This window comes from Pseudorasbora parva, chromosome 12, assembly GCF_024679245.1.
Source record: "Pseudorasbora parva isolate DD20220531a chromosome 12, ASM2467924v1, whole genome shotgun sequence".
Taxonomy (NCBI): Eukaryota; Metazoa; Chordata; class Actinopteri; order Cypriniformes; family Gobionidae; genus Pseudorasbora; species Pseudorasbora parva.
In genome coordinates, this window is record NC_090183.1 from 46,077,023 (window position 1) to 46,092,273 (window position 15,251).

Consider the following 15,251-nt stretch of genomic DNA (forward strand, 5'->3'; position numbering starts at 1 on the left):
GGACCCGCTTGATAACGGTAGGTTTTGCTGGGCGATTGAATTAAATATTTGTATATAGGTTACTGTGAGATTTGTTTATAAACACTATAAAATACTTTTAAGATTACCATCTTTTAACCAGAGCAATATAAATACTGCCATAATGAAATCTGGTGACGTTGACTCACTGTGATTGGTTAATCCGGACAGCGCTGAGAAAAGTAACAGTTATCACGCGACGAAGCCCGTCTACTTCAGCTGTGCTCTGATCAGTGTACACCTCAATGACGGCACCGATTCATTTAAGTATTATAATTAAATTATAAATCACTAAATTTTATGAGGTGTGTTATTAAAATCCGCCGCATCTGCATGGTAACCCGTTGTAACGCTTGTCTTCCGATGCAGCAGGAGGCGGTAGAGCGCAGTAAGGACAAAGCCTCGGATCTGCAGATCTAAAATCTGACAACAAGCATAATTCTGCCGTTTGGAGACTGAAGTTTCACATTTATATCGACAGGTAAGTGTTTTATTGTGTGTGTGTGTGTGTGTGTGCGCTTGATGTACAGCGGTATAAGTTGTTTTAACTCTAAATGGCGTGTGTTTATCGGCAGATCATGTCGGATCTGGACCTGTCTCCTCCGGAGGTTCCCGAACCCACTCTTTTCGAGAGTCTCCTGCGCTATGGATTATTTCTAGGGGCCATTTTTCAACTCATCTGCGTTTTGGCTATAATTATACCCACATCCAAGAGTCACGAACAGGTACATATATTTACTATGGTATCTGGTTAAAGTTTATAGTAAAGAGAGGCAAATACAGAATCAAACCTTTTTACAATGGTGCTAAAACAGTCTGTTCATGCAGGACAGAATGCAAGTGTTAAATAATCATATCACAAGTGATATAATAATGTATCATCATTACTGCTTAGGTAAAAAAAAAAAGGAAGTCGAAATTAAAACTGTAAAAGGCACAATATGTATTGTTTTCGTCTCATTCAGAACAAAGGCATGTCTTGACTCTTAAGTGTCATATGCATTTTTATGATGGATACATTGATGTATTTTTATGATGGATAGATGGATGCATTTTTATGATGGATACATTGATGTATTTTTATGATGGATACATTAATGCATTTTTATGATGGATACATTGATGCATTTTTATGATGGATACATTGATGCATTTTTATGATGGATACATTGATGTATTTTTATGATGGATACATTGATGCATTTTTATGACGAATACATTGATGCATTTTTATGACGGAAACATTGATGCATTTTTATGATGGATAGATGGATGTATTTTTATGATGGATACATTGATGTATTTTTATGATGGATACATTGATGTATTTTTATGATGGATACATTGATGTATTTTTATGATGGATACATTGATGTATTTTTATGATGGATACATTGATGCATTTTTATGATGGATACATTGATGTATTTTTATGATGGATACATTGATGTATTTTTATGATGGATAGATGGATGTATTTTTATGATGGATACATTGATGTATTTTTATGATGGATACATTGATGTATTTTTATGATGGATACATTGATGTATTTTTATGATGGATACATTGATGTATTTTTATGATGGATACATTGATGTATTTTTATGATGGATACATTGATGTATTTTTATGATGGATACATTGATGTATTTTTATGATGGATACATTGATGCATTTTTATGATGGATACATGGATGTATTTTTATGATGGATACATTGATGCATTTTTATGATGGATACATGGATGCATTTTTATGATGGATACATGGATGCATTTTTATGATGGATACATTGATGCATTTTTATGATGGATACATTGATGTATTTTTATGATGGATACATTGATGTATTTTTATGATGGATACATTGATGCATTTTTATGATGGATACATGGATGTATTTTTATGATGGATACATTGATGCATTTTTATGATGGATACATTGATGTATGTTTATGATGGATACATTGATGTATTTTTATGATGGATACATTGATGTATTTTTATGATGGAAACATTGATGTTTTTTTATGATGGATACATTGATGTATTTTTATGATGGATACATTGATGCATTTTTATGATGGATACATGGATGTATTTTTATGATGGATACATTGATGCATTTTTATGATGGATACATTGATGTATGTTTATGATGGATACATTGATGTATGTTTATGATGGATACATTGATGTATTTTTATGATGGATACATGGATGTATTTTTATGATGGATACATGGATGCATTTTTATGATGGATACATTGATGTATTTTTATGATGGATACATTGATGTATTTTTATGATGGATACATTGATGTATTTTTATGATGGATACATTGATGTATTTTTATGATGGATACATTGATGCATTTTTATGATGGATACATTGATGTATGTTTATGATGGATACATTGATGTATTTTTATGATGGATACATGGATGCATTTTTATGATGGATACATTGATGTATTTTTATGATGGATACATGGATGCATTTTTATGATGGATACATTGATGTATTTTTATGATGGATACATGGATGCATTTTTATGATGGATACATTGATGTATTTTTATGATGGATACATGGATGCATTTTTATGATGGATACATTGATGTATTTTTATGATGGATACATGGATGCATTTTTATGATGGATACATTGATGTATTTTTATGATGGATACATTGATGTATTTTTATGATGGATACATGGATGCATTTTTATGATGGATACATTGATGTATTTTTATGATGGATACATGGATGCATTTTTATGATGGATACATTGATGTATTTTTATGATGGATACATTGATGCATTTTTATGATGTATTTTTATGATGGATACATGGATGCATTTTTATGATGGATACATTGATGCATTTTTATGATGGATACATTGATGTATTTTTATGATGGATACATTGATGTATTTTTATGATGGATACATTGATGTATTTTTATGATGGATACATGGATGCATTTTTATGATGGATACATTGATGTATTTTTATGATGGATACATTGATGTATTTTTATGATGGATACATGGATGCATTTTTATGATGGATACATTGATGTATTTTTATGATGGATACATGGATGCATTTTTATGATGGATACATTGATGTATTTTTATGATGGATACATTGATGCATTTTTATGATGTATTTTTATGATGGATACATGGATGCATTTTTATGATGGATAGATGGATGTATTTTTATGATGGATACATTGATGTATTTTTATGATGGATACATTGATGTATTTTTATGATGGATACATGGATGCATTTTTATGATGGATACATGGATGCATTTTTATGATGGATACATTGATGCATTTTTATGATGTATTTTTATGATGGATACATGGATGCATTTTTATGATGGATACATTGATGTATTTTTATGATGGATACATTGATGCATTTTTATGATGTATTTTTATGATGGATACATGGATGCATTTTTATGATGGATACATTGATGTATTTTTATGATGGATACATTGATGCATTTTTATGATGGATACATTGATGTATTTTTATGATGGATACATTAATGCATTTTTATGATGGATACATTGATGTATTTTTATGATGGATACATTGATGCATTTTTATGATGGATACATTGATGCATTTTTATGATGGATACATTGATGTATTTTTATGATGGATAGATGGATGCATTTTTATGATGGATACATTGATGTATTTTTATGATGGATACATTGATGTATTTTTATGATGGATACATTGATGCATTTTTATGATGGATACATTGATGTATTTTTATGATGGATACATTGATGCATTTTTATGATGGATAGATGGATGTATTTTTATGATGGATACATTGATGCATTTTTATGATGGATAGATGGATGTATTTTTATGATGGATACATTGATGCATTTTTATGATGGATACATGGATGCATTTTTATGATGGATACATGGATGCATTTTTATGATGGATACATGGATGCATTTTTATGATGGATACATTGATGCATTTTTATGATGGATACATGGATGCATTTTTATGATGGATACATTGATGTATTTTTATGATGGATACATTGATGTATTTTTATGATGGATACATTGATGTATTTTTATGATGGATACATTGATGTATTTTTATGATGGATACATTGATGTATTTTTATGATGGATACATTGATGTATTTTTATGATGGATACATTGATGTATTTTTATGATGGATACATTGATGTATTTTTATGATGGATACATTGATGTATTTTTATGATGGATACATTGATGCATTTTTATGATGGATACATTGATGTATTTTTATGATGGATACATTGATGTATTTTTATGATGGATACATTGATGTATTTTTATGATGGATACATGGATGCATTTTTATGATGGATACATTGATGTATTTTTATGATGGATACATTGATGCATTTTTATGATGGATACATGGATGCATTTTTATGATGGATACATTGATGTATTTTTATGATGGATACATTGATGCATTTTTATGATGGATACATTGATGTATTTTTATGATGGATACATTGATACATTTTTATGATGGATAGATGGATGTATTTTTATGATGGATACATTGATGCATTTTTATGATGGATAGATGGATGTATTTTTATGATGGATACATTGATGTATTTTTATGATGGATACATTGATGCATTTTTATGATGGATACATTGATGTATTTTTATGATGGATACATTGATGTATTTTTATGATGGATACATTGATGTATTTTTATGATGGATACATTGATGCATTTTTATGATGGATACATTGATGTATTTTTATGATGGATACATTGATGTATTTTTATGATGGATACATTAATGCATTTTTATGATGGATACATTGATGTATTTTTATGATGGATACATTGATGTATTTTTATGATGGATACATTGATGTATTTTTATGATGGATACATTGATGTATTTTTATGATGGATACATTGATGTATTTTTATGATGGATACATTGATGTATTTTTATGATGGATACATTGATGTATTTTTATGATGGATACATTGATGTATTTTTATGATGGATACATTGATGTATTTTTATGATGGATACATTGATGTATTTTTATGATGGATACATTGATGTATTTTTATGATGGATACATTGATGTATTTTTATGATGGATACATTGATGTATTTTTATGATGGATACATTGATGTATTTTTATGATGGATACATTGATGTATTTTTATGATGGATACATTGATGTATTTTTATGATGGATACATTGATGTATTTTTATGATGGATACATGGATGTATTTTTATGATGGATAGATGGATGCATTTTTATGATGGATACATTGATGTATTTTTATGATGGATACATTGATGTATTTTTATGATGGATACATTGATGTATTTTTATGATGGATAGATGGATGTATTTTTATGATGGATACATTGATGCATTTTTATGATGGATAGATGGATGTATTTTTATGATGGATACATTGATGTATTTTTATGATGGATAGATGATGCATTTTTATGATGGATACATTGATGTATTTTTATGATGGATACATTAATGTATTTTTATGATGGATACATTAATGCATTTTTATGATGGATACATTGATGTATTTTTATGATGGATAGATGGATGCATTTTTATGATGGATACATTGATGCATTTTTATGATGGATAGATGGATGTATTTTTATGATGAATACATTGATGTATTTTTATGATGGATAGATGATGCATTTTTATGATGGATACATTGATGTATTTTTATGATGGATACATTAATGTATTTTTATGATGGATACATTAATGCATTTTTATGATGGATACATTGATGTATTTTTATGATGGATAGATGGATGTATTTTTATGATGGATACATTGATGTATTTTTATGATGGATACATTAATGCATTTTTATGATGGATACATTGATGTATTTTTATGATGGATACATGGATGTATTTTTATGATGGATAGATGGATGCATTTTTATGATGGATACATTAATGCATTTTTATGATGGATACATTGATGTATTTTTATGATGGATACATTGATGTATTTTTATGATGGATAGATGATGCATTTTTATGATGGATACATTGATGTATTTTTATGATGGATAGATGGATGTATTTTTATGATGGATACATTGATGTATTTTTATGATGGATAGATGGATGCATTTTTATGATGGATACATTGATGCATTTTTATGATGGATAGATGGATGTATTTTTATGATGGATACATTGATGTATTTTTATGATGGATAGATGATGCATTTTTATGATGGATACATTGATGTATTTTTATGATGGATACATTGATGCATTTTTATGATGGATAGATGGATGTATTTTTATGATGGATACATTGATGTATTTTTATGATGGATAGATGATGCATTTTTATGATGGATACATTGATGTATTTTTATGATGGATACATTGATGTATTTTTATGATGGATACATTGATGTATTTTTATGATGGATACATTGATGTATTTTTATGATGGATACATTGATGTATTTTTATGATGGATACATTAATGCATTTTTATGATGGATACATTGATGTATTTTTATGATGGATACATTGATGTATTTTTATGATGGATACATTAATGCATTTTTATGATGGATACATTGATGTATTTTTATGATGGATACATTGATGTATTTTTATGATGGATAGATGGATGCATTTTTATGATGGATACATTGATGCATTTTTATGATGGATAGATGATGCATTTTTATGATGGATACATTGATGTATTTTTATGATGGATAGATGATGCATTTTTATGATGGATACATTGATGTATTTTTATGATGGATACATTAATGCATTTTTATGATGGATAGATGGATGTATTTTTATGATGGATACATTGATGTATTTTTATGATGGATAGATGATGCATTTTTATGATGGATACATTGATGTATTTTTATGATGGATACATTAATGTATTTTTATGATGGATACATTAATGCATTTTTATGATGGATACATTGATGTATTTTTATGATGGATACATTGATGCATTTTTATGATGGATACATTGATGTATTTTTATGATGGATACATTGATGTATTTTTATGATGGATACATTGATGTATTTTTATGATGGATACATTGATGTATTTTTATGATGGATACATTGATGCATTTTTATGATGGATACATTGATGTATTTTTATGATGGATAGATGATGTATTTTTATGATGGATACATTAATGCATTTTTATGATGGATAGATGGATGTATTTTTATGATGGATACATTGATGTATTTTTATGATGGATAGATGATGCATTTTTATGATGGATACATTGATGTATTTTTATGATGGATACATTAATGTATTTTTATGATGGATACATTAATGCATTTTTATGATGGATACATTGATGTATTTTTATGATGGATACATTGATGCATTTTTATGATGGATACATTGATGTATTTTTATGATGGATACATTGATGTATTTTTATGATGGATACATTGATGTATTTTTATGATGGATACATTGATGTATTTTTATGATGGATACATTGATGCATTTTTATGATGGATACATTGATGTATTTTTATGATGGATAGATGATGTATTTTTATGATGGATACATTAATGCATTTTTATGATGGATACATTGATGTATTTTTATGATGGATACATGGATGCATTTTTATGATGGATACATTGATGTATTTTTATGATGGATACATTAATGCATTTTTATGATGGATAGATGGATGTATTTTTATGATGGATACATTGATGCATTTTTATGATGGATACATGGATGCATTTTTATGATGGATACATGGATGCATTTTTATGATGGATACATGGATGCATTTTTATGATGGATACATTGATGCATTTTTATGATGGATACATGGATGCATTTTTATGATGGATACATTGATGCATTTTTATGATGGATACATGGATGCATTTTTATGATGGATACATTGATGTATTTTTATGATGGATACATTGATGTATTTTTATGATGGATACATTGATGTATTTTTATGATGGATACATTGATGTATTTTTATGATGGATACATTGATGTATTTTTATGATGGATACATTGATGTATTTTTATGATGGATACATTGATGTATTTTTATGATGGATACATTGATGTATTTTTATGATGGATACATTGATGTATTTTTATGATGGATACATTGATGCATTTTTATGATGGATACATTGATGTATTTTTATGATGGATACATTGATGTATTTTTATGATGGATACATTGATGCATTTTTATGATGGATACATGGATGCATTTTTATGATGGATACATTGATGTATTTTTATGATGGATACATTGATGCATTTTTATGATGGATACATTGATGTATTTTTATGATGGATACATTGATGCATTTTTATGATGGATAGATGGATGTATTTTTATGATGGATACATTGATGCATTTTTATGATGGATAGATGGATGTATTTTTATGATGGATACATTGATGTATTTTTATGATGGATACATTGATGCATTTTTATGATGGATACATTGATGTATTTTTATGATGGATACATTGATGTATTTTTATGATGGATACATTGATGTATTTTTATGATGGATACATTGATGCATTTTTATGATGGATACATTGATGTATTTTTATGATGGATAGATGATGTATTTTTATGATGGATACATTAATGCATTTTTATGATGGATACATTGATGTATTTTTATGATGGATACATTGATGTATTTTTATGATGGATACATTGATGTATTTTTATGATGGATACATTGATGTATTTTTATGATGGATACATTGATGTATTTTTATGATGGATACATTGATGTATTTTTATGATGGATACATTGATGTATTTTTATGATGGATACATTGATGTATTTTTATGATGGATACATTGATGTATTTTTATGATGGATACATTGATGTATTTTTATGATGGATACATGGATGTATTTTTATGATGGATACATGGATGTATTTTTATGATGGATAGATGGATGCATTTTTATGATGGATAGATGGATGCATTTTTATGATGGATACATTGATGTATTTTTATGATGGATACATTGATGTATTTTTATGATGGATACATTGATGTATTTTTATGATGGATAGATGGATGCATTTTTATGATGGATACATTGATGCATTTTTATGATGGATAGATGGATGTATTTTTATGATGGATACATTGATGTATTTTTATGATGGATAGATGATGCATTTTTATGATGGATACATTGATGTATTTTTATGATGGATACATTAATGTATTTTTATGATGGATACATAAATGCATTTTTATGATGGATAAATTGATGTATTTTTATGATGGATACATGGATGTATTTTTATGATGGATAGATGGATGCATTTTTATGATGGATACATTAATGCATTTTTATGATGGATACATTGATGTATTTTTATGATGGATACATTGATGTATTTTTATGATGGATAGATGATGCATTTTTATGATGGATACATTGATGTATTTTTATGATGGATAGATGGATGTATTTTTATGATGGATACATTGATGTATTTTTATGATGGATAGATGGATGCATTTTTATGATGGATACATTGATGCATTTTTATGATGGATAGATGGATGTATTTTTATGATGGATACATTGATGTATTTTTATGATGGATAGATGATGCATTTTTATGATGGATACATTGATGTATTTTTATGATGGATACATTGATGCATTTTTATGATGGATAGATGGATGTATTTTTATGATGGATACATTGATGTATTTTTATGATGGATACATTGATGTATTTTTATGATGGATAGATGATGCATTTTTATGATGGATACATTGATGTATTTTTATGATGGATAGATGATGCATTTTTATGATGGATACATTGATGTATTTTTATGATGGATACATTGATGTATTTTTATGATGGATACATTGATGTATTTTTATGATGGATACATTGATGTATTTTTATGATGGATACATTGATGCATTTTTATGATGGATACATTGATGTATTTTTATGATGGATACATTGATGTATTTTTATGATGGATACATTGATGCATTTTTATGATGGATACATTGATGTATTTTTATGATGGATACATTGATGTATTTTTATGATGGATACATGGATGCATTTTTATGATGGATACATTGATGCATTTTTATGATGGATAGATGATGCATTTTTATGATGGATACATTGATGTATTTTTATGATGGATACATTGATGTATTTTTATGATGGATAGATGGATGCATTTTTATGATGGATACATTGATGTATTTTTATGATGGATACATTGATGTATTTTTATGATGGATACATTGATGCATTTTTATGATGGATACATTGATGTATTTTTATGATGGATACATTGATGTATTTTTATGATGGATAGATGGATGTATTTTTATGATGGATACATTGATGTATTTTTATGATGGATACATTGATGTATTTTTATGATGGATACATTGATGTATTTTTATGATGGATACATTGATGTATTTTTATGATGGATACATTGATGTATTTTTATGATGGATACATTGATGTATTTTTATGATGGATACATTGATGTATTTTTATGATGGATACATGGATGTATTTTTATGATGGATACATTGATGTATTTTTATGATGGATACATTGATGTATTTTTATGATGGATACATTGATGTATTTTTATGATGGATACATTGATGTATTTTTATGATGGATACATTGATGTATTTTTATGATGGATACATGGATGTATTTTTATGATGGATACATTGATGTATTTTTATGATGGATACATTGATGCATTTTTATGATGGATACATTGATGCATTTTTATGATGGATACATTGATGCATTTTTATGATGGATACATTGATGTATTTTTATGATGGATACATTGATGTATTTTTATGATGGATACATTGATGTATTTTTATGATGGATACATTGATGTATTTTTATGATGGATACATTAATGCATTTTTATGATGGATACATTGATGTATTTTTATGATGGATAGATGATGCATTTTTATGATGGATACATTGATGTATTTTTATGATGGATAGATGATGTATTTTTATGATGGATACATTGATGTATTTTTATGATGGATACATTGATGTATTTTTATGATGGATAGATGGATGCATTTTTATGATGGATACATTGATGTATTTTTATGATGGATACATTGAATGCATTTTTATGATGGATACATTGATGTATTTTTATGATGGATACATTGATGTATTTTTATGATGGATACATTGATGTATTTTTATGATGGATACATTGATGTATTTTTATGATGGATACATTAATGCATTTTTATGATGGATACATTGATGTATTTTTATGATGGATACATTGATGTATTTTTATGATGGATACATTAATGCATTTTTATGATGGATACATTGATGTATTTTTATGATGGATACATTGATGTATTTTTATGATGGATAGATGGATGCATTTTTATGATGGATACATTGATGCATTTTTATGATGGATAGATGATGCATTTTTATGATGGATACATTGATGTATTTTTATGATGGATAGATGATGCATTTTTATGATGGATACATTGATGTATTTTTATGATGGATACATTGATGTATTTTTATGATGGATACATTGATGCATTTTTATGATGGATACATTGATGTATTTTTATGATGGATACATTGATGTATTTTTATGATGGATAGATGATGCATTTTTATGATGGATACATTGATGTATTTTTATGATGGATACATGATGTATTTTTATGATGGATACATTGATGTATTTTTATGATGGATACATTGATGTATTTTTATGATGGATACATTGATGTATTTTTATGATGGATACATTGATGTATTTTTATGATGGATACATTGATGTATTTTTATGATGGATACATTGATGTATTTTTATGATGGATACATTGATGTATTTTTATGATGGATACATTGATGTATTTTTATGATGGATACATTGATGTATTTTTATGATGGATACATTGATGTATTTTTATGATGGATAGATGGATGTATTTTTATGATGGATACATTGATGTATTTTTATGATGGATACATTGATGTATTTTTATGATGGATACATTGATGTATTTTTATGATGGATACATTGATGTATTTTTATGATGGATACATTGATGTATTTTTATGATGGATACATTGATGTATTTTTATGATGGATACATTGATGTATTTTTATGATGGATACATTGATGTATTTTTATGATGGATACATTGATGTATTTTTATGATGGATACATTGATGTATTTTTATGATGGATAGATGGATGTATTTTTATGATGGATACATTGATGTATTTTTATGATGGATAGATGATGTATTTTTATGATGGATACATTGATGTATTTTTATGATGGATACATTGATGTATTTTTATGATGGATACATTGATGTATTTTTATGATGGATACATTGATGTATTTTTATGATGGATACATTGATGTATTTTTATGATGGATACATTGATGTATTTTTATGATGGATACATTGATGTATTTTTATGATGGATACATTGATGTATTTTTATGATGGATACATGATGTATTTTTATGATGGATACATTGATGTATTTTTATGATGGATACATGATGTATTTTTATGATGGATACATTGATGTATTTTATGATGGATACATTGATGTATTTTTATGATGGATACATTGATGTATTTTTATGATGGATACATTGATGTATTTTTATGATGGATACATTGATGTATTTTTATGATGGATACATTGATGTATTTTTATGATGGATACATTGATGTATTTTTATGATGGATACATTGATGTATTTTTATGATGGATACATGATGTATTTTTATGATGGATACATTGATGCATTTTTATGATGGATACATTGATGTATTTTTATGATGGATACATTGATGTATTTTTATGATGGATACATTGATGCATTTTTATGATGGATACATTGATGTATTTTTATGATGGATACATGGATGTATTTTTATGATGGATACATGGATGTATTTTTATGATGGATACATTGATGTATTTTTATGATGGATAGATGATGCATTTTTATGATGGATACATTGATGCATTTTTATGATGGATACATTGATGTATTTTTATGATGGATACATTGATGTATTTTTATGATGGATACATTGATGCATTTTTATGATGGATACATTGATGTATTTTTATGATGGATACATTGATGTATTTTTATGATGGATACATTGATGTATTTTTATGATGGATACATTGATGTATTTTTATGATGGATACATTGATGTATTTTTATGATGGATACATTGATGCATTTTTATGATGGATACATTGATGTATTTTTATGATGGATACATTGATGTATTTTTATGATGGATACATTGATGTATTTTTATGATGGATACATTGATGTATTTTTATGATGGATACATTGATGTATTTTTATGATGGATACATTGATGTATTTTTATGATGGATACATTGATGTATTTTTATGATGGATACATTGATGTATTTTTATGATGGATACATTGATGTATTTTTATGATGGATACATTGATGTATTTTTATGATGGATACATTGATGTATTTTTATGATGGATACATTGATGTATTTTTATGATGGATACATTGATGTATTTTTATGATGGATACATTGATGTATTTTTATGATGGATACATTGATGTATTTTTATGATGGATACATTGATGTATTTTTATGATGGATACATTGATGTATTTTTATGATGGATACATTGATGTATTTTTATGATGGATACATTGATGTATTTTTATGATGGATACATTGATGTATTTTTATGATGGATACATTGATGTATTTTTATGATGGATACATTGATGTATTTTTATGATGGATACATTGATGTATTTTTATGATGGATACATTGATGTATTTTTATGATGGATACATTGATGTATTTTTATGATGGATACATTGATGTATTTTTATGATGGATACATTGATGTATTTTTATGATGGATACATTGATGTATTTTTATGATGGATACATTGATGTATTTTTATGATGGATACATTGATGTATTTTTATGATGGATACATTGATGTATTTTTATGATGGATACATTGATGTATTTTTATGATGGATACATTGATGTATTTTTATGATGGATACATTGATGTATTTTTATGATGGATACATTGATGTATTTTTATGATGGATACATTGATGTATTTTTATGATGGATACATTGATGTATTTTTATGATGGATACATTGATGTATTTTTATGATGGATACATTGATGTATTTTTATGATGGATACATTGATGTATTTTTATGATGGATACATTGATGTATTTTTATGATGGATACATTGATGCATTTTTATGATGGATACATGGATGTATTTTTATGATGGATACATTGATGTATTTTTATGATGGATACATTGATGCATTTTTATGATGGATACATGATGATTTTTATGATGGATACATTGATGAATTTTTATGATGGATACATTGATGTATTTTTATGATGGATACATTGATGTATTTTTATGATGGATACATTGATGCATTTTTATGATGGATACATTGATGTATTTTTATGATGGATACATTGATGTATTTTTATGATGGATACATTGATGTATTTTTATGATGGATACATTGATGTATTTTTATGATGGATACATGGATGCATTTTTATGATGGATACATTGATGTATTTTTATGATGGATACATTGATGCATTTTTATGATGGATACATTGATGATTTTTATGATGGATACATTGATGTATTTTATGATGGATACATGATGTATTTTTATGATGGATACATTGATGTATTTTTATGATGGATACATGATGTATTTTTATGATGGATACATTGATGTATTTTTATGATGGATACATTGATGTATTTTTATGATGGATACATTGATGTATTTTTATGATGGATACATTGATGTATTTTTATGATGGATACATTGATGTATTTTTATGATGGATACATTGATGCATTTTTATGATGGATACATTGATGTATTTTTATGATGGATACATTGATGTATTTTTATGATGGATACATTGATGATTTTTATGATGGATA

The 15,251-nt window shown here is 26.5% G+C and overlaps 1 protein-coding gene across 1 annotated transcript in view; it reads left to right on the plus strand.

Moving 5' to 3' along the window:
* The first annotated feature begins 269 nt into the window (after positions 1-269).
* manbal (mannosidase beta like) overlaps positions 270-15,251 on the plus strand; it is a 25,755-nt gene continuing 10,773 nt past the window's right edge. The window contains exons 1-3 of the mRNA XM_067458574.1: positions 270-285; positions 388-499; positions 594-743. Coding sequence (XP_067314675.1) covers positions 597-743 — 147 coding nt within the window. The 5' untranslated portion in view covers positions 270-285; positions 388-499; positions 594-596. The remainder of the gene's footprint in view (positions 286-387; positions 500-593; positions 744-15,251) is intronic.